The following is a 22,145-nucleotide window of genomic DNA, read 5'->3' on the forward strand; positions in this document are numbered from 1 at the left end:
TCCTTCATGAGACATAGAATCATAGAATGGTTTGGGTTGGAAGGGACCTCAAAGATCGTCTAGTTCCAAACCTCTTGCTCTAGCAGGGACACCTCGCACTAGATCAGGTTGCTCAAGGCTCCATCCAGCCTGGCCTTGAACACTTCCAGGGATGGAGCATCCACAACCTCCTTGGGTAACCTGTCCAGTGCCTCACCACCCTTATAGTAAAAAACTTCTTCCTTATATTTAATCTAAATCTCTCCCTCAGCTTCCAGCCATTACCCCTCATCCTATCATTACAGTCCCTTGTAAAAAGTCCCTCCCCAGCCTTCTTGTAGGTGCCCCTCAGGTACTGGAAGGCCACTATGAGGTCTCCCCAGAGCCTTCTCTTTTCCAGGCTGAACAAGCCCAACTGTCTCAGCCTGTCCTCATAGGAGAGGTGTTCCAGCCCTCTGATCATCTTGGTAGCCCTCCTCTGGACTCGTTCTAACAGTTCTATATCCTTCTTGTATTGGGGACTCCACAGTTGGACAGAGTATTCCAGGTGGGGTCTCATGAGGGCAGAGGAGAGGGGCAGAATCACCTCCCTTGACCTACTGACCACACTTCTTTTGATGCAGCCCAGAATCTGGTTGGCTTTTTGGGCTGAAAATGCACTGTTGGCTCATGTTGATCTTATCATCCACCAACACGCCCAAGTCCTTCTCCCCAGGACTGTTCTCAATCCACTCACTACCCAGCCTGTATCTGTGCTTGGGATTGCCCTGGCCCAGGTGCAGGACCTTACACTTGGCCTTGTTAAACTTCATGAGGTTGGCCTGGGCCCACCTCTCCAGCCTCTCCAGGTCCCTCTGGATGGCACATCCCTTTCCTCCAGCGTGTCAACCACACCACACAGCTTGGTGTCATCAGCAAACGTGCTGAGGGTCCAGTCCATCCCACTATCCATATTGCCAACAAAGATATTAAACAGTACCGGTCCCAGTACCGATCCTTGAGGGACACCACTTGTCACCGGTCTCCACTTGGACATTGAACCATTGATCGCAATCCTTTGAGTGTGACCTTCTAACCAATTCCTTATCCACCGAGTGGTCCATCCATCAAATCCATGTCTTTCCAACTTGGAGACCAGGGTGTCATGGAGAACAGTGTCAAAGGCCTTGCACAAGTCCAGGTAAATGACATCAGTTGCTCTTCCCTTATCTGTTGATGCTGTCACTCCATCATAAAAGGCCACCAAATTTGTCAGGCAGGATTTTCCCTTGGTGAAGCCATGTTTGTTGCCACCAATCACCTCCACATTATCCATGTGCCCCAGCAGAGCCTTCAGGAGGATCTGCTCTATGATCTTGCCAGGCACGGAGGTAAGACTGACATAAACGAGACATTTTGTTGCTTTGTTTAGGTGAGTCAGTAGAAGTAACTTTTCATGTCCATGTATGTGTCACACTTCTAACACAATACAACATTTATAATTACTTCTGTATTTTTATAAACTGGCAGAATTTACAAGGATAGCATAGGAAGCTAGAAATGTTTCTAAACGTTTTAAAGGTAGTGGCAAGCTCATGAAGATGGAATAGAATGGAATGCTTCTCTCTGCTTTAATTATAGTGTCAGCAGTGGTGAAGCTAGACACAAATAATATGAAGTCCATTAAAGTATATGAGGTTTAGTAACATGATACAATACCCACAAATTTCATGTGGGTGAACATGTTGCTTTAAAGATCAAAAAGAGAAGGTCATTACTTACAAGACTATAATGTCTCTTCAAAGGATTTACCTATGTCTAGTTCTTGGAGACGGAAATCGGCAAAATGGATAGCCTGCTTGAAGAAAAACATTTTATTTCTAGTGATACTAAGGGAAAATCGAAGTACAAAAATGCTTATGAAAAGTATGAGGAGGATATACTTTTCCCTAGGTGCTCTATTTGACAGTATTAACTTGTTTTATTAGCAATTTACTCTAATACAGTCTTAACATTGTACAATAACTGTATTTGGTTTTGTTAATGCCACTGAAAACAGTAATGAGAACTGAAGTTTTTATTTCATTCTAGTTAATAAGTGTTGGTTTGTTGCAATAGAAGAGTATGACATCAGTCATTTATATTGTGCTGGTACAGAAATGTTAGCCCTTATTTTATGGTATAAAATACAGTTTGCATTTATGAAGGAGAAACCTTCTTATATGAAAGAAAGGCCTGCAAATATTTCATGTGTGAGCAACTATATAATCTATTCTTCATCTATACCTCCTTATATTTCACAGGAGCTTAGACACAACTAAAAGTCCATTCAAATTAGGATATGCCTTTAATTTATTTCCAGCTGAGCTTTGTTTGTTTTTTAATGAGAAGAAACACCACAGAGGCAAGACTGATTCTCTGGGAAGCTCAGGCTGCAGTTACATGAAAGCTTTGCCCTGGTTCATAAACAAACGTAACTGTTCTTGCTTTTATGAAAAAAAAAAAAAAAAGTCTTTGCAAAGAACAGCTGAGCTTGGTTCTCATATTGGTTCAGGGCTTGGTTCAGAGGAACAGCTCAGTTAGGGTTGGGTTTTTCTGCAGCTGGAATGTCTGCTTTGTTGTTCTCCTGAAGGTGTGAAGGGTACAAGCTGCCCTGCACTGAGATGATTTTGTGTCTTCTGAACTCAAGTGGACTAATCAACTTGGGAGGACAGATGATAACAGTATGACTATAATAAAGCTTTAGACTGGATCCAAAGTGATGCTGTCTGCGTTATATGAGCCCACAGCTGCTGCTTACCTCTGGGAGGTGAGCATCTTTGGGATGCTTTGACATTCTGCACTAAAAATATCTGCCTCCAATATACCAACCAGGCCAACAACAGAGAAGTCTTGTCATTAAGTGGCCCTCTAGAGCAGGTAAGGGACCTTCCTGAGAGATATACGGGGCTAGACCATGCTAAGAGGAAATACTGGACAAATGGCTTAGTTAAACTAGAAGTCCATGGTTTACATCTCTTGCCATACACAATTTGATTTTGTTTGGTATGACTTTGATATGAAACCTACTTTCAATCCATGCAGCCTTCAATCAGATATATATGCTGCAATGGATTAGAAACTGCAAGAAAAATTATATTCTTCCTGGCCAAGCAGTTGCAATGGGACAGTTAATTCAGCATTAAGTGCTAATGCAGAAACAGTAACTATGTATTACTTCCTTCCAAGAACTCTCACTAAAATAGGATTTGTCTGGCAAGTCATTTCCATTTACTAGGCTATTTTTAGGGTGTCTGAGAAATATAGTCACTTGTGAGATAGGTCATAATAAGCCAGTGTTTTTACACAGTGCAAAGTCAGTACAAATTAGGTATAAGACATTAGGAAATAAAACTAGTATTTTGCAATCTGTTTGTTCTGCATGCAGCTTTTAAGTCTTTTTCTCTATTGCTGTGCACTTTGTAATTTATATTTTGCATGAAGAGCAGAATGTAAGTCTGTATATGTGTGTAGGCGTTTATGTACATACATACAGAGATGAGTACAGAAATACAATATGATTGTTTTTACCTTGACTTCATACAGATGTAGTTGAGCATGCAGGAGTAAAGCAAAATACGCATTTGTATTAGGTGCCCTTTTAATACCATGGATTTTAAAACTTCCTTTGGAAATACTAGTATCCATAGTACTTTTCCCTCTATTAAGCCGTAGGCAGTATTAGCTGTGAGCTTGCATCTGTTTGTTGGTTTATTTATTTATTTTCCTTGTTAGGTATTTTTTCTTAGTTTTCAGGTGTTGTTGGCAGTCCTAGATCAGGTTGTTTCCCAGACAAGATTCTCTCTGTTGGCTTGAGACTTCTGAGTTTTAAACTTTCTTAGTAAATTTTTTTTGGTGATGACTAAATACAGAGAGATGATAGACTTGCCAATAGCAAAGGTACAAATATTTAGTCATGATTTACTGAGGATGTGTGCTTCATTATTAGGTCTGAGGAATGAGTAAGTCATCAACACTTAGTATTTTAATTTCCTTAGAACAGAGTTGTGTTTATGCTCCCAAAACAAAACTTCTGCTAATATGTTGAAATGAAAGAGCAGACATGCAAAGACTCTTTTTTTAAATTAAAATCAAGTATTGGTGAAAGCTGGGATTTCCATAGGACCAGTATTTATCTGGTTTTATTTCTTGATTTTAACATTTGTAAGGAAAAAATGATCAGTAAATCCTTTCAGATAGCTTATTTTTTGATCAATTGTTGTGAAGACCCCTTTGTTCTCCTTAGATATGGGTCTTCATGTATGCACACAATGGAGTGTTTTATTGATCCATTAAATTCTAGCTGACTTTTTCAGTTGTACTGTTTATGCATATTTGTAACTTTTTTCAATCTAAACTGTGAGAAGAATATTAATAGCTAATTCTGCATTTACCTGGCTAATTTGCATACATTTGTGTTATATGGTAAATCACAGGAGAACCTACAGGGGAAAGGCTCATCTCTTCTAACAACTAATAGGCTATTTTTTCTTTTGATTTGCACAAATTGAGAAATACTGCCTGTGGCAAACATAATGGAAAACTGCATTTTTAATGTCCTCACACATACTCATTTCTTTACAAAGAAAGAAAAATGCAGATGACTGTTCTTAAAAAGAAGACTTTCTAAAGCTCTGTAGCTGACACAGGATATTGGATGCTAAAACACGTCAGGTTGGTGGAATTATGATTTGCAGCTTGTATAAGGTTACCTGGATATTGGATTTGACTAATGGGGGTGGCATTGTGCCTGAAAGGGCTAGAGGCAAATCACAGCTATAAATATTTTCTGCTGAAGAGATTGTCTGTAATTTACAGGATTAAGAGAGTGGAAAGGCTGCGTAAACATGAGTTTCTGGTTTACAACACACAGTGTCCTGTGTATGAAGTTGCTGTAGGTTCTCTGTGGTGTTTCTCCAGGTGATTACAGAAGTTACATGTGCAACCCTTTTGACTGGGCAGTAAGTATTAGGTGTTTGCTCCAGCTATATGTGGCATCTCAATTTAGTGTGCTGGGGAGAAGTTGAAAAATATTTCTCTATTGGCTTCCTAGTCTGAACCAATACTTTTGTTAGTGCTTGTGGTTGGGAAGCGCTTATCAGTGCCAGAATTTGTTAACTCACAGAGGGTGCTGGTACTAGTACACCTGCAATGAACTGAGGTGAGATCTTGGTGTGATTTCTCAGATCTTCTCTACAAGGAGACCCTGTTTGCTGGACATCTTAGCAGAAGGCAGAAGAAAACATTCATCACAGTTTTCAAAAAAATAGTGAGAACAGACTTATCTCCACAGTGTTTCATGAACACTGCTTTATAATCCTCAAGAGAACTTGTACTAGAAACTTGAAATACAGAATAGTAAGATAATTATCAGCTGCAGAGTATCTGCAGTATCAGGGCAGTGAGGAGATGGGGCGGCGGCGTGGGTATTGGGTTTCTGCATAAGGAAAGGATGCTCCTTTACCACTGTCCCTCCGTTCTAAAACAAAGGGGCTGTCTGAGTGACTTAGATAAATGGAGCGCTATTTGTACACTGAATGGTTCCAGTTTTGCTGTCTAATAGGGCCCATAATGGATTGTGCCTTGAATATTAAATATATTTCTAGTGCTAAATGAGGACTTGAATTGCATTTATAATTTCTTCTTTTTTCTATATCAGGCCTTGCGTTTCAGGAGGAGGTGCAATGCTTTAATTAGGTAAGAATGAGTGAGGAGGCAAGCAGAAGAAATCACTGATATGAGTATCAGTAAATAGGATGGTTGAGACGTTTTTTATGTGGCATCCTACTAACTTGCTCTTAGGTTAGAAACTGAGCCTCAGATAGTTGACAGCCAAACTGCTAGGTGTCACAGGAAAGGAAATACTTAATTACAGATTTTGTCACATGACTAGCAAGGTCCTGATAACCAAGTTACTTTTGAAATTTTAATACCTTTTCCTTTTTGTACCTTTTTGATTACTTTGTCAATTGATCGGGCTGTATCTTGATGACTCCTTTAAGGAGTTTTTGGGATTTAACATAGTAAATTCAGCTGCAAAATTGTTGGGGTGTTGTGGTTTGAGCCCAGAGGACAACTGAGCACCGCACAGCCATTCACTCATCCCTTACCCCCCCAGCGCTGGGAAGGAGAAAAATGAATCAAAAGGTTCAGGAATCAAGATAAGGACAGAGAGGGGTTGCTCATCCATTAATGCTCACAGGCAAAACCCCAGGCTCGTTAGGGTAAGAAAAAGGACAGCTGGAGGCAACAACACTTAACAGACAGAATGGGACAGTGAGAAGCATTACTATATCTTAAAAACACCTCCCCCCCACCCTTCACTTCTTGCCAGGCTCAGTTTTGTTCCCGATATCTCTCCCTCCTCCCTCAGCAGCACAGGGGTGGGGATGGGGGGTGCAGGCAGTCCGCTGCTTCTTCCTCCAAGGTGGGGGGGAAACACTTCTGCATTCTTCCCCTGCTCTATGTGGCGTCCCTCTCATGGCAGACAGTCCTCCACAAACTCTCTCTGCTGTGACTCCTCCCCATGGGATGCATTCTTCTCGAGATGCTCCAGTGTGGGTCACCCCCACATGTTGCAGTCCTCCCAGTGCTGAACTACAACAGTGGGGGCTTCTTTTTCCCACAGAGTCCCGGGGGTCCTCCACAGGCTGCAGGCCGATCTCTGCTCCTCCGGTGACCTCCATGGGTGGCAGGGGGGCGGCCCTGCTATCTCGCCATGCGATACAGGGGGTCTTTCTGCTCTGGCACACCTCCCCCGCCTTCCTCCTTCTTCCTTCCATTGACCGCAGCATTCACATAGGTGTCCCACTTGTAACTTATCCTCAAAGTTCCCTCACTCCCCTCTCAGGTTCCCCTTCTTAAATACATTATCACAGAGGCGCAGCCACTGTCTCTGATTGGCTCAGCCTTGGCCAAAGGCAGGTTCTACTTGGAGCCACGGGAGCTTTCCAGAAACTTCTCACAGGGGCCACGGCCGTAACCCCTGCCCCGCGATCAAAAACCCTGCCACATAAACCCAGCACACAGGGGAAAAACCTGCACTGCTGTCTGTGTATGTTAGTTTTTGTTCTGTATGTGTGGCCTCCTGCAGTCATTAAATAACTCTGCTAAGCCTTATCAGGGTCAGGAAGGACCTATCCTGTTATTTATATCTAATATTTTAATAATGTACCATGTGTTTCCTAGCAGAGAACTGATTAGGAGCGGGATGAAGGGAGCTGGATTTTTTTTTTTTTCCAATATTTAAATCTAGATAGCAAATACTGAAATATTTATGGTTTGGCTCTAGATGAGGAGAGAATAATTTTCTTCACTCTCATTCCTTTACTTACAGGGTATAAAAGTGGTAACCAGAAGTGATTCAGAGAAGAGAAATTTTCTCATCTAATTTGTCTGTATGAGCCATTTTTTGATCCAGCTTGGAACTAGTCCTATGTTCATTGCATGGGTTTTTTTTCTAGTTCAACTAATGGAGATGGAATTTTCATCTCAAGAATAAAGAGATTGTGACATGAATTTCTTCTGGAACATGGAATTCTCCTGTTAAAAAAAAAAAAAAAAAAAAAAAAAAAGACCAAACCAGTTATTTTTATAATGATTGAGATGTTCTCATATATCTTGTGATTTCTTAGGATTTTAGTGTACGATTCCTTCTAAATCTGTGTCTTTGTGTAGCCATGAAATCTAAAACATGTTCTTTAAAAGAGAGACCCAGGAGATTGTCATGAAGTTGCTGGTAAAAGAGAGGTAGGGCAGGGGAGGAGTCAAGTATCATAGGAATTGTAAGGACATATAGGAACTACCAACACTGCAGAGCTCCTCATCTGTTTTTCATTGTGATTCTTCCTGACACAACCTAGATCAGTCAGACCTTTTCTAATACTATTCATGGAAAAAAGAGGATATAACCTCATTTGCTCCTTATAAGGGATCTTTTTTTCAAAGGTTTCTTTCTCTTGTGCAGCAAGGTTTCAATTGTATTTTCTTGGGAATTTTGGCTTTTGAAAGGGAAAGTGTTGCTTGGGACAAGCTCCGTTAGCATCAGAGACTTCCTGCTCTCAGAACTGGCCTCTGTTGTATAGCTAATATCACCTTTAAAATGGGCAAGCCTTATACCAAAAAAGCCTTAGGGGCTAGCCTGGTTTTGTGCAGAGAGGAGTATGAAATTTCTCTTTGTACCACCTAGAAAGGACATTCTTATACTATAGCTAAGTTCAGTGGAATGTAGCAACAACCACAATAGTTCACCTGGGAAGCAACTTTAATAGATCCCAGCTGACAAAGAGCAGTTCTCTTTCTCCTTTACAGAGTTCAGCAATGTTACTCTCTTCCAAATGTGCAAGAGAGTGTCGGGGAGTTGGCCAGACACTGCTCCATCATAAACGCACCTTTCCTCTAAAGTAAAACACCTTAAAACCACTGAAATTTCTTCTCTCTTAACGCTTTGCTCTTTCCTACCCTGAGGTCCTGAAGTCAAGACTTCAATTTTTCCAATTGCAGTCGGTCTGATAGGAAATTTTGGTTCTAACTGATCCCAGAATTTTTCATGTAAGCCTCAACATTTGTTAGGTCCTAGCTGCAGCATTACTTCTGCTCCAGAAAAAGCATATTTAGCATTTATTCTTAGTAAATGTTAGTATGTGCCGTTTATCCTTTCTACTGTGATGCTTTGGTCGTTTGGTGTTTCTTTATAGCTGTTAGTCAAATGCTGTCAACCATGTCACCCTGATTTGGAGTTCTGTCCTCTTCAGCAAGAGTTTGCCATTAAAGCTACTTTAATGTAGAAGAACAGGACTTGAAACTTCAACTTGAGTTCAAGTTTCAAGGCATTAACTTACAAAAAAACCCCAGATTTAATGAGGACCTTTGGCTTTCTGTGGTAGGGAGCAAATATGATGTGCCTAACATTCAGAGAAAAAATATCTTGAACTTGTTGATGAAAGTGGGGGAGAAAAACCAAAACAGCTGTTGCCGTCATATCCTGGAGAACTTAATTCAACAGGCAGGATTTTCATAGGATACTTGTGAAAATATTGCAGAAAAAAGAAGACAGAGAAGAGAACAGAACAATACTGACAATCTTACTTTAGTGTGTGTGAGAGGAGAACAGATGATATGAGCCAGCCTGACTCTTTGCTGTGGGTGATACACCTGGTCTTAAGGCAAAAACTGCAACTGGTCTGTGTTTTTTCTTTTAAGATGAAAAGGAGAAGGGAGAGGGAGGCAGAAGAAGAAAGGAAAAAAGAAAAATTATTGCAGTCATGCAGCTTGGCAAGCAGTTCTTAATTTCTCAGGAAGGACAAAGAGGTTGCAGTGTATCCCTTCATCACCTTGGTCTTGGTTGTTGAGGCAGATGTGAGAGCAGAACAATATGTCACTTGATTTATTTATTTTTTCGTCATTATTATTCCTTCTGAAGGAGTAAAACACTGATTAAAGAGGAATCATTCTGGCATTACTGCAAACATCGACAGTATATAATTTCCCTGGAAAGCAAAAAACCACTTGTTTATACTTATCGCTAAAACTACATCAGTATCTGGGATGATGATTTAAATGCAAGTGCTATTGTTGCAATAGGGCTGCAGTTCATGATATAGTCTATAGTTGCAAACCTGTGTGAAGACTGGTGGAAAAAGATTTAAGCAGGGAAAGGATTTTAATATTTGTCTTCCAAAAACATGGCCAATCACTAGCTGTTGTTTGCTCTTGGGTGTGTGCAAATATTATGTACACATAAACTTTATATCTACAAAGCATTAATTTTCTGTTTTTACAGATAGAATATTATTAGCTCCTAGCTATCCTAGCTAGTCAGTGGTATCCTAGTTAGTCAGTGACGAACAGAGTATTCTAATAAACATCAGTGGGCAAAACATGCTTATTTTATAGACATAAACAACAGCATGTAAGCATCAAAGCTAAAACTTGCCTTTAAATATGTGTCATGTTGCACTTCTGAAATAATTTCTGAATGGGAAAAATCCATTAATGAGAAAATTACTGTAGGGACCCTATTTTGGCTAATGTTGGAAATGTTATTTTCACCTTTATGGTAGTAATGTAGTAATGTCTATAGGATTCTTATCTTTTGATAAATCTACAACTGCCTGTTTAGTCTGAGCAAAGCATTTAGCCAATTGTGTATATTCAAAGAGGGCCACAGAAAGGACATAATTTCCTGAATATTCCCAGAGTGCAAATATTGTGCCCTAAATAACACACCAGTTACTGTAAATGTCAGTAGAGGGAGTTTTTTTGACTTTGATTTAGTAAGACCCTATAGCAAAACCATCTGTTAACACTTCTTAACTGCTTCTCTTTGTGAAGGGGGGGGAGCATCATTTCTACACACTTTTTGTCCTTCGATTAAAAGAGTGAAACAATTTTTCAAGCACTTCTCAACAAGTGCAGAACTACAGTGTTAGCTGTATTGGACTCTTTACTTTGCTCCTTTTTTGTATTTGTACTGAATTTGCTAGTTCTTCTTGGTAAGTTCTATGAAAAATCTGATACCTGCCTTGGAAACACATCATCGAAAGCTAAGGGAATTTATTTCAAGTTAATTGAGGAGCCCTTCAAGTGTGAGCTTAGCATGAAGACACAGTGTGCATTTGTATGCGTGTGTACAAATAATTTTAGTTATTTGTCACAAACAAGGGCAGAATTAATAAAAATGGATGAAACAGTGATAAACAGAACAAAATAACATCTTGCCAGCCCAATCATCTTTTGTAAATCAAGACAGCTTCCAATAGTTGCCCTTTGTTGCAAAAGGCAACTTGTTCTGCTTTAATACATAGGTTTTTGAACAGTGGGGGAGACTATGCAATGAAATAAAAATTACTTTGCAGTGCTTCAGGCAATATTTTTCAGCTATAGCTTTTGAGGATTTTTGCAAGGGCAAAAAAATGTACGCAAATGATCTTTCACAAAGTGAAAATCTGCATGCCCAAGTCCAGTTGCTTGATTGCCAATGTGCATGTTGAACTACAGTCCAAAGTACCATTTCAAAATTGCAGACATTGATGAAAGTTACCAATGTATTCAGGTTGGCATACAATACACTAGGGAATCCAGTCTATGGTGACAGGCAGGCGTATTTCGCTGTGATCATGTGTTTTGAGGCAAGCACGGTTCTAGAAGGAAGTTTTCACAGCAGCACTTATTCCTGTGAAATAAGTAGGTGCAGACACTAGTCTTATGTCTATGAACTTTTGCATTAGTGCTAGACATGTTTCCAGTTATTCTTTTTCTCCCAATACAGTAAATACTCTTAAATAAAATACTTTGAATGGGAAACGATGAGGGAGGGCAGAAAGAAGAAATAAGATGATTTTAGTTTGTAACCTATGTAACATGGGGAATCATGTTTTGACTGAAGCAAGATAAGTATTTTCTCAACACAGGCAGATGTATTGGAGCATATGGAGGTTGACTTTGCTGTGGAATTTAATAGCATGTATTTCTACTTTTGTGGGAGTACATACATAGTTCTATTTTTGGCATTGTCACTTTCAGTGTCATTTTGTTTTTTCATCCCTTTTTAGGCTGCCAAAGCCTATGGCCTAGTGTTTCAAGACTAGCTTTTCTCTAAGTGATCTTAATTATTCTGAGTTGTACTTTTTCAGAGTAGACACCTGCATTACATCAGAAACAATTTTAAGCAACCTCTTGATGAAAAGGTGTGGAAAGGTAAAAGGAGATAATGAAACACCGAAAATACCACGTGCTTCACTTTTTCCATGTAAAATAATAAAAAAAGGGATTAGAATGAAATCTGAAGTTTGTTCCCTGCTTTGCATAATCAAGCTACTGTGTGCAATTGAAGACATTACATGCAGAGGCTGAAATCTGTCCAGCCCTTCAGATGAAGGGAAGATAAAGGATATTTTATTCTAGCACAAGAGATGATTTGCATTTTCACTCTCTTACTCTTCCACTTGTCTTTCCTTCCCCATTTACAGCTTCTGCGATCCCAGATAATGGAAGGAGATCCTGTCTAAAGCTTAAGGTCTTTGTGCGACCAGCAAGTAAGTTCTTCAGATTAAGCTTTCGAGGGTGGCTTTGTAGCACATGCTTTACAGTGTGATCTAGTAAACAGCAGTAAATCTTTTTTATACTGTTAAATCTTGTGTATCTGGTCTGTACAGCAACATTTGTGTTATGATTTTCATTGTATTTTCTTATCATTTTTCATAAAGTTTTGTTTTAATTACATGGCAGTTGCTAACTTGTTGCTTCTTAAACTGTCGTACAAACAGAAGACTATACTGGCATTTGGACAAGTGCCACTTTATAAATATGCTTAATTATATATAGTGAATAGAGAGAAAAAAGAAAAAAAGGAAAGAGGGGAGTTTAAGGGTATCTCACTAACATATTTGGCTGTTATCTCTATTTTTGTTATAGACAGCTGTATGAAAACTATAGGTGTTCATGATCGTGTTTTCGATGTTAACGACAAAGTAGAAAATTCATTAGAACCAGCAGGTTAGTATGCTTAGAGAATCTCTTTTAACAAATGCGTGTATTCCTCTGGTGCTTCAGTACTTTTTTCCCTCTTCTCTCTGTATGCTTTGCATGGTACAACTGCTCTGGTTTTGCACATTTCTAGCAGTGCTAACATTGCTTATGGTATATTTCCTGTATCCTTGTTTAATGCAGGGGAGGAGAAATGTTGCTTTATTTGGTTTTTGGGTGATGTGGTTTAATAAAATATGGTGTGTGTCAGTGTAAAATTTTCACCAGTATCCTGAAGTCACAGGCCCATCCAAGCCAAACACCCAGCATGTTGGCAAAACACTATTTACTAACTGGGCCCAAAGTTTTAGAAATAAAGTCAGTGGGCATACTTCATTTATTATGTGGTTTCAGAAGACTTTCAGAAAAGCAGAACCACTGATTGTTTAATGCTGGTGCATGAGACAGGAATGCAACTGACTATTTATGTAAGAAATTAGTCCCTTAAAATTATATATATTTGTATGTATATTTGGTTAGGCAAAGTATCATGCATGCACGCTCTGATATATATAAATTCCTGTCCTGTTTTTACTGAAGCAAACTTAAGTTTTGGGGGACTTCCCTGTCTTCTTTTGCAAAACACTGCCTTAAGAATAATGCTTGCTGTGATAAAGCCCCTCATCTGCCCAGGACAAAGTTATATTAACCTCCACCATCAATCAAGCTAATGTGTCTCTGTGTGGAAAGTGCATGTGTATTGTTTGTATGTCTCAGGTTTATGACAGATAGAAGCATGTTTATTTCTAGGTGTGTGAGTAAACTTCAGTGGGATGGCTCATGACATTAAAATTAGGCAAATAAGTAGGAGAAGTGTTTGCAGTAGTAGCATTACCTGTTTGTTTTATATGTACCTACACACTGCTCACGCATTGCTGTGTTCAAGCCTTAATAATTAAATACACAGTTAAATAAACAAATTATACCAGAAAAAAATTACACACATACCATTTATATACTCTGAAGAACAGATTACCAAGATCTTTTTTTTCTTCTCTTTATTTGAAAGAGACTTCCCCTTTGATATGAAGCAACATACTATTTTTTTGTTCTTTGTTATTTGCAGTTCCTTTAACTAAAAGTCATTCTTTATACAGAAGTATAAATAAGGCTTTCACAAGTTATCCAGTTTGAATGATTTACCTATGGATACACAATAGATTTTATTATTTTTCTTTAAGAGGATTTTTGGAACTCTCCTAAAAACTTTGGATTTGAGAGTTAAAGATATTCTCAAAGCAAATCTAAATGTAAGGAGTGTGCATTTACATTAGATGCATTTGCACACTTATTAACAGCATTCTTCTGCAGAAGGCACTAGGATGATCTTTCTCTATCTTTAGGTAACCTGTGAACTGGAAACTCAATGCACTTTTTTACATTTTGTGATTTGGTGAATGTGGGCTAATTAATGAGTATTTCTCCTGTTACTGGTTTGTAAAAGAGATCATCCGAGCAATAAATGCCTGGTTTTAGCAACTTACTCAGCAATTTTTTTCAGCAGTGCTTCCCATTAAATGGCTATACATAACTAGCACCATCACAAAAGCACATTGTTAGAAAGGACCAGCTAAACTGGGGAACCAAAATCATACAAAGAGCATCCTGCAGTCTGAGATGAAATACTGTTAGTGTTACCAGGAGGAAGTAGTAGCTTTAATGAGAAGGTTTGGTACCAAAAAGTTCCCACTCCGGACATCAGTGTATATTTGCATTATTATTTGGACTAGTCACCATTAGATAATCAGTCATTCCCAGATCTGCCAATTGCTGTCACACTTCAATGTTTTTAGGCTGTTAGACGTGCTGCTGCCTTAGTGGATCTTGTTGCGTGTGATCTGTGTCATGTACTAATTTACCTGCGTCTGACGTGCATCTTTTGCTTCTGTGCTCTTCCCTAGCCTGCCACTGTCTTCTTTCACAGTACACAGAAGAATTGGGAGGGAGGGTCATGTTCAGCAGCTTACTTACTATCATCTTTCTTTTAAAAATCACCATTTGTGTGGTTTTTGAACTGTTGTAACTTCACTGCTTTTGTTCAGAAATTTGTAGGAAACTGGTCTATAGAGATCACACTTTCACACAGAAATGATTAAATTAATTGGCCCTGTTCCTGTCCTCCCCTTCTCTTCCTCCTTCATAATGAAAATAAAGTCCCTAAACAAAAATTGCAGCTGTGCGTATCTGGAAAAAATTATATCTGAAACATATGATGTAAAGCTGTGTAATCTGGAAAATTCATGGCTGTCAAAATACTTTTTTCTAGTTACTGCTGGCATTCCCAGTCTTCAGCAGTGATCTTCCAGATTTTACTCAGGAATTTTGTCCTCTTCATCACTTGCCTTCAGTGTTTAAAATAAAGCAAAATCTTTTCCCCCAGCATTAAAGATTGTGCAGTGTTAAACCTCTGCAACTCCAAGTAAAATCATATTTGTAAAGTGAATCATGTGCTCTAATACATGAGTGCAGAAACTTTAGGACTGCACTGACAGAAAACACAGATGATTTCTTGAAAAGAACTCCTTAATGTTACATGAAATTTAATTCTTCTGTGAAGAATGGCTCTATAAAAATGCCATCACAGAAGATCTCCATATTTGTCATTTAAGAGAATTAATTGTTTTAGTTTAGGGCTTTTTCGTTTAGGTTTTTTTAGCAGAAGCCAGTGTTCCAGTCATGGCAGTATCCAATAGTTAAAGAGAATGAGGATTTATTACTGCTCTACACTAATTCTGCCCTATTGTGTTTTAGTGCTGACTCATGGATGTAATTAGGACAAAACTGTTGACATTCAATGTTGCAAATTCAGACTTATTTGCAATTCTATTGATGATGAAAGAGGTAGAAGGTAATGTACATCATTCTCCTCTGTAGTTTTAGTTCATCAGCAGTGAGTGAATGTTTCCAAATTGGGAAGAGCTGACTCTAAATATATGAAAGGAGGTAGAGCTGACAGTTAGAACAGGGATACTTTTCCCTGTTAACATCTTAGAGTATGATTTTATTGGGAAGCTGCTCTTGTGAAGTACTGTATTCTCATTGTAGTGTCACCGATGTACAAGAGTGTAACTTGGAAATGAAATGTGAAACAGCTTTTGTTATTGACAGCCACTGAAACTGTTACTTTTCAGTAGCCAGCATTCACTGAAATTTTTAGCTTCCTTTGGAACAATTCTGGAGGAAAAATATTAGGGCCTCCTTCAGGGCTGAAGTGCCTGGGAGGGTTTCCCTGCTGTACCTGGTGGGGAGCTGTAACCAAAGTCATTCCAGCCAGTGTTTGCCACTGACATCAGTGGGACTTTCATGTGATGATGGCCCTTTCTCACAAACGTGAAAGTATTTATAGCTGATCAGTGCTTGCTTTTCATACTTTTGCCTTGCAGCACTGAAGACCTGTTGATAAGCATGATGTGATTGTAGCGTCAATTAGTGATGGGAAAAAAAAGTGATAAATTGCTAATCCGGTTTACTGTGCATCTTGCTGTGCAACCAAACTGGGGCTGAAGAGCCTATTAACCTAAATTATGCTAAGTGCTCTACATGCTTTTGTGCTAGGTGTCAAGGGTATGACGGGGAGGGAGCTTGTTTCTAGCTAAAGCTAAGACACATGAAAGGCTCCATGCCAAAGGAGTATGGTGATCCCAATGTCCTGACTCCTGCTTCCCTTAGTGCCTCTAATTGGAATTGCACAGCTCTCACCCAGTGTCATCCTGTCAGTGCAGTTCGTTGAGATGGGAGCTATGGGACAGATACATCACAGATGTGTCAACATCTCTCATAAAATGGGGGAGCTTATTACACTAAGTAGTGAGATACTATTAATTTTCCTGGAAATTTAGACATTCTAAAATAACTTATGAATACATTTTGAGGCCACTTCACACTTCCTAAAAAGATTTAGCTTATTTCATTTATTTAGTACTAAGAAAATTCAAACCCAGAGCTGACTTTTTGTGTCAAGCCTCAGAGACATTACTTTTAAAGTAGCCAGATTAGATAGCTGAGGTTATGTAGAGCTTTGAATTTGACTTTACCCACCTTTTTTTATGTTGCAATCTGTGGCTTTAATGCTGATCTTTAGCTTACAAAAACTAAACAGCTTTATAAGGTATCATAAATTTAGTATTTGCTACTGTGTTTTCTTCTGCCACTAATATCTAAGCACGTTTTCCCAACTCAGCTGATTCTTTTTTCATTAGTTTTAGCAGCATATATGTAAATCTGTAGATCTGTACCATAAAAGGTAGTCTGTTACCTATGAAATTTCCCAAATTGAGTATGTATTCTATAAAATGGGAGACTGTCCTGTGTTAGCCTTTAAAATTCTGTTTCAAGAAGGGGAGACTGATCTTATACCACCTGTGCATCTCCAGATGTGGTATGCTTCTGTGGAAATTGTATGCGTGGAAGTAGAATATATGCTTGGGTTCACAGGCTGTAGTTTCAAATTTAGGAACCAAAATCTGTAACTCAGTAGATGAATTAACTGTGAAATTAATTCTGAGCATGTGCAACTCTTCTTCAAGCCATTTTGAAAATCAGGTGTTTTTATTTAGCTGCCTCCCTATTGACATTGCTATCTAATGAGCCATCCAAAGCCAGAGCTACAGTGTTTTATTAGAAGAGAAATCTTTTATTCCTCAATCTGCTGAAATCTGACTTACTTTCTGCTCCTCTGGTCTTCAGTGGGAGTTTTGCCAGTAAGAAATGCAGGACTTGGCCCCAAGTTGGTTACATAATGAAGTGTTACGCGCTTGTGAAAGTCAATGACAGCACAAGGTTCATTGCCCTATTTCATAAAGGCACTGAAATCTACTTACTGTTGTCGGCTCAGTGAGAGTTTATTAAGGATGGAAAATCTCATTGGAATGTGTGCTTTCTGTTTGAACAGATGATACCGTACATGAGTCAGCCGAGCCATCCCGTGGTGAGAATGCGGCACAGACACCAAGGATACCCAGCCGGCTTTTGGCAACTCTATTGTTCCTCCTGGCAATGCTTTTGATATTATAGCACAGTATGCTCCGGCAACCTGTCGCAGAAAATATCAGGGTCTTGGAACATCAGAGATCCACCTAACTGCTCATCCCAGGAAAGGGACTTTATTGTTTTTGCAGATGTCAAATTGTTATTTTTCCCTTTTCCCTTTTCTTCTCCCTTTTAGCCTGAACTCAGCAAAAATCTGAAGGGGATAACTAGCTTCAGCACCCATCCCTACCTACCCTGTGACTTTCTTAACCCCTCCATATAAATAAAAGGACTCCAGATGAAAATGCCAAACTATAATAGTGACACTAGTGATTCTTATTTTCCTCTGCATTCTCTTTTAAGAAGTCACCTCTGCTAGCTCACTGTGTCATCCATATGTGGACAAGGAAGAATAGTGGCAGATGCAGTCAGTGAAGGATAAGGAAAGTGAGTGAAAGCCTGGGAGAGTTTTTCTCTCTGATACAATATTTATGCCTTCTCATTCAGCACTGTAAGATGATCATGCAAGGCATCGTGTCACCATGTCAGGATCAGAGGGGAAATATTAAGAATAGATATAATATAACACCCATTTCCTCCAGGAATTTCTAAATGAACAGGCTTCTGAAAGGGAAAAATTATGTTTCTTATAGGACTGTCATGAAACATCTTTGACAGTAAAATTTGTGCTCGTGAGTAGAAACGCTGTCTTTGATGAGAGGAAGAAGTTAGTATTTAGGAATGTTAGCACACAGCAAGCAAGGTCAGATTTAGGAAACTTCACTGGGGGTGTGAGTGCCTCTGTTATTTCGTTTTAAGGGGATAATGCACACCGGATTATTTTATTTTAAAACAAATCACCGTGGTGCTACAATTTTTTTCTTGAAATGCAGAGGCACTTTTGAGAATAAAGTGACCTTCCCCAGCGCTGACTTAGTAGCTTGATAGCCTTGGATGCTGCTCGGGGTGTTAATACATGCTAAGAGAGGACATCAGTGGCCAGAGGAAACATGTTTGGGACACAGGATCTCCAGTGTGCTCTTGATTTGTCTCTCCTGCAAGTTCCTCAGTCATGGGAATAAATCACATGTAGAAGAAGCCAGGACAGTCTAGTAGCATTCTTTGGTGGGGGGAAAGAAAAGAAGTGTGGAGTACAAATTCAAGTGTTGATTTTTTATCTTTTCCCCTTCCAGCACAGTTTGAAAAGTAGAGAAAACATGTTTATCAGCTGGAGATAAACTAGATGGGCTCCCAAAGACTTAACAAAATATTTTTTTAAAAATCCACTAGAATAGAAAATACATTATTTAGATATACTTTATGCTGAGAGTGAGTATATATGCTTGTCCTATTTAAACATGTGAGAGAAGTGGTAACCCTTGATGCAATTAGGAAACGGGACTGTCTTGTTTGGTGGAATTAGGAGTGACCCTGTTTAAGGAATCTGAGCCTTGGCTAATGTAGAACTTCAAAAAGTCATTTGCCAGGAAGTGCAAGCCTTGGGGTATTTTTGGCTAGTCTGCCATGAAATTTGGACTGCTGAGCATAATCAGGGAAATATCAGACTGGGACTGAAACAGAGCTTTTCTGACAAAAACTGTGATAATTATGTCAAATGTGAAAGAAAACATGGAGCACATTCAAGCAAAACTAAGGTTTTCTGTATTAATTCTGAAGAAAAAGTCTGCCATAACAAAATTGAGTGATACCATTAATGGACAGCACTTTGTGGACTTTTTTTTTAATGAAGAAAAGCTTTCCAGAAGTTGAAGCAGCCCAATATTTTAAAAAGGAGGAAAGGGGGAAATAAATTTAATATGTAAAGGAAGGTTTATGCATGCTAAACTATGATCTGGGCTTGCCTGATATCATACAACACAGTCATTAATACAGGGCTCATGCTTACAGGAGGAACATGGGAAATTTCCTCTAGTGTGAAGTGCACACAATAAAGATATGCAGTCTAAACAGTGAGGGAAGTCATCATCTCACTACAGGCTATCTGGTACTTTATTTAATGTGGATGTGCTTGGTACACACACTTAATACTTACTGTAGGAACTAAAAAGCTTTGGATGAGGTGATCTTAATCAAAATGCACCTTATCAATGGATTATTAACCAGATTACAGATAATATTGCATGATAGGTAACCATATTAAAATGATTTATCGCAGTTGAAGGCAGTCATAACAGTAGTGCCAATTTAATGTAGAAATGGTGACTTCATTTTTCATCCTTTGTTTCTGAATGATATCATAGTTGAAGACATACGTTTATCTACAGCAAAGGATTTTCATTAGTGTTACTCCTGGTGAAATTCACCCTTTTGTTTTATCACAGAGCCCTGCTGTGTAGATGAGGAACAGCATGAGTGATGTACCTGCAAGGCAGGTCCCTGTGCTGCCTGGCATGGCGTGGCTGGTAACGTACCAGACGCTGTGGGTTTGATACTTGATGGCATCAGGCAATCCAGGTCATATGAAGTACATAAATGCTGATGGGCTTTGTGTTGTGTTGCAAATCTCTGAATGTTTTAAATGCAGATGTTGGTGCAAATTAAGGAGATTTCTGTTCCCTTTCCCTTTATCTGCCCCAGCTCAAGTCTGAGGGACTGATTCTCCCTCAGCCTAGGTGGTTTACTTACCCCCATGACCTGCACTCCTGCCTGCCAAGGGCATTGCAATGTGAAGCAGGGAAAATAGGGATCAGTCAGTTTAGTGGATACTGTGTATCCTTTAATAGACAAGGTAACATTTCGTGTTAGTTTAGAATATTGTTTTGTACTGTACTTACTTGGATGGCGAAGGAAAGACAAGTGAAACTTAAAGCTATGTTCTTTAAATTCTGTATTATTAGCAACCTCTGTTGTATATAGTGTTTGATAATAAAGTATTAATTTGATTCTTATGTCTTTTGTAAGTGAGAACAATAGACTTTCAGGATATTAAAATCACACGTTGATTACAAGACAGAGCTTTGAAGCATGAAGTGTGATCATGGCTGAGAACTGAGAGACAAGTGGCCATGACACTGCAGCATACAGGATTCATCTTTGAAAACCGTTCATCTATTGCAAGACTTCACAATGTCAAGACCTGGAACAACATGACTTTTGATAATCAGTGTTTTGTCCTCAGTGTTTAAAGGTCTGATGTTGTAGCCCTGTGGTTTCTGTGTTAGTTTCTGTTCTCTTGTATCATGTTTGTTTCTAAAAAGGCTTCGGGGATATAACAACTCTTCTGTTACTTTGTTTGTTTGTTTATTTTTTATTATTTTTCCTCCTGTTTTCCTTCTGGTTTTGTTTCCATGAATAGTTTTTTTTCCAGAAAGGGATCTTGCCAGTGTCATGTGCGATGTATATATGTTCTTGGTTCCAAAAGAACTAGAAACAAATTTGGGAGGTACTGAGAGTAGATGAATAGATTGTTTCCTTTCCTATATAACTGTGGAAGGAAAATGGTTGTATTTGTACCTGTTGATTCCCACCCCTAACCCTCAAAACTGAACTTAATCCATTGCCTTGTGAGGGCAATGATTCAGTCACTTTCAGAGGCTTAGAGTGTTAATTCTTCTCCTTTCATTACACTTGGATTTTGTAATCACCCGTTTTAATGTACAACCCTCCACACTTCCCTCTTCCTGCCCTTCCTCCTCTCCCACCCTCTTTTTTTTTTTTTTTTGGAGCTGTGAATGGGCGGATCTGTTTCTGATCTGGCATCACTGAGTTTTTCCCATGCATTCGCCCTCAAGCTTCTCGGATGTGAGACAAATCTCCCTAAAATAGGCTTGCTGCCATTGTCTGTACAGTTTAATAGATGCTGGCATGTTGGAGGTTACCCATGAGTCTGCAAAATCCGCTTTCCATACTTACTCTTGACACACCATTGAAGACACTCATTGTGTATGCATCTGGGTATGAAAGTCCTGCTCAGTGTGGTCCTGTGCTTGTACTGCCCTGCTTTGCAGTTTCTTTGCACTTACTCATCGAGTGCTGTTTTTGAAATGCTTACATTATATGAACTTAAAAGAAAATGTTAAAAAAACCCCAACCTGCCCCATAAGATCTGTATTTGTATATACACGTGTCCGTACAATTATACTTAAATAAAATTGAAGATTTTCATCATTTTAATTGGTTCTCTTAGGCTACATTTCTGTTCAATGAATTACATCTTTATTCTGGGAGCTGTTTATACCTTACATATTTGTGGGCAATGGAAAGCAATGAGGAGTATGAGTGGGAAGGTGTGAAGAATGCATTGGGCACGACTGACTATCTAGGCTGTAACTACCAACATCCTGGCTAATCTAAAGTCTGGCTGCTCTGCTCTTCACCTTTTTTTCGTGTGTTCATAGCTCTTCCAAATACATAGGAGAGTAAGGAACTATGTCAACCAAGTGCTGGTGAATTACAGGGTTTTCATCATCACTTTTGCACTGCTCTGGGCCTCCCAGTCAGTCCTCCTTACTCCCCTGGGTAACAAGTAGTTGTATGGTTTAACTCTTCCTTCTTGAGAAACAGAGCAAGACCCAGAGGTGTGCAAACAGGGCAGTCGCACATGGTGCCCCTCTACCCAGGATGCCCTTCAGACTGACAAAGAGATGGGGTTGAAAGTGGCCTTGAAAACTCAGACATGTTTTTCTTTACAAAAG

General features: G+C 39.1%; 1 protein-coding gene across 2 annotated transcripts in view; it reads left to right on the forward strand.

The window, feature by feature from the left end:
- EFNA5 (ephrin A5) overlaps positions 1-21,624 on the forward strand; it is a 222,573-nt gene extending 200,949 nt beyond the window's left edge. Inside the window, exons 3-5 of one of the 2 annotated variants that reach the window (XM_074856320.1) lie at positions 11,967-12,032; positions 12,412-12,492; positions 17,414-21,624. In XM_074856320.1, coding sequence (XP_074712421.1) covers positions 11,967-12,032; positions 12,412-12,492; positions 17,414-17,535 — 269 coding nt within the window. In that variant the 3' untranslated portion in view covers positions 17,536-21,624. Of the gene's footprint in view, positions 1-11,966; positions 12,033-12,411; positions 12,493-15,273; positions 15,331-17,413 lie in introns of those variants that run through there. The other variant, XM_074856321.1, reaches the window with a different exon arrangement.
- Positions 21,625-22,145: the final 521 nt, after the last annotated feature.

The sequence above is a fragment of the Strix uralensis genome, chromosome Z, assembly GCF_047716275.1.
Source record: "Strix uralensis isolate ZFMK-TIS-50842 chromosome Z, bStrUra1, whole genome shotgun sequence".
NCBI classification, from domain to species: Eukaryota; Metazoa; Chordata; class Aves; order Strigiformes; family Strigidae; genus Strix; species Strix uralensis.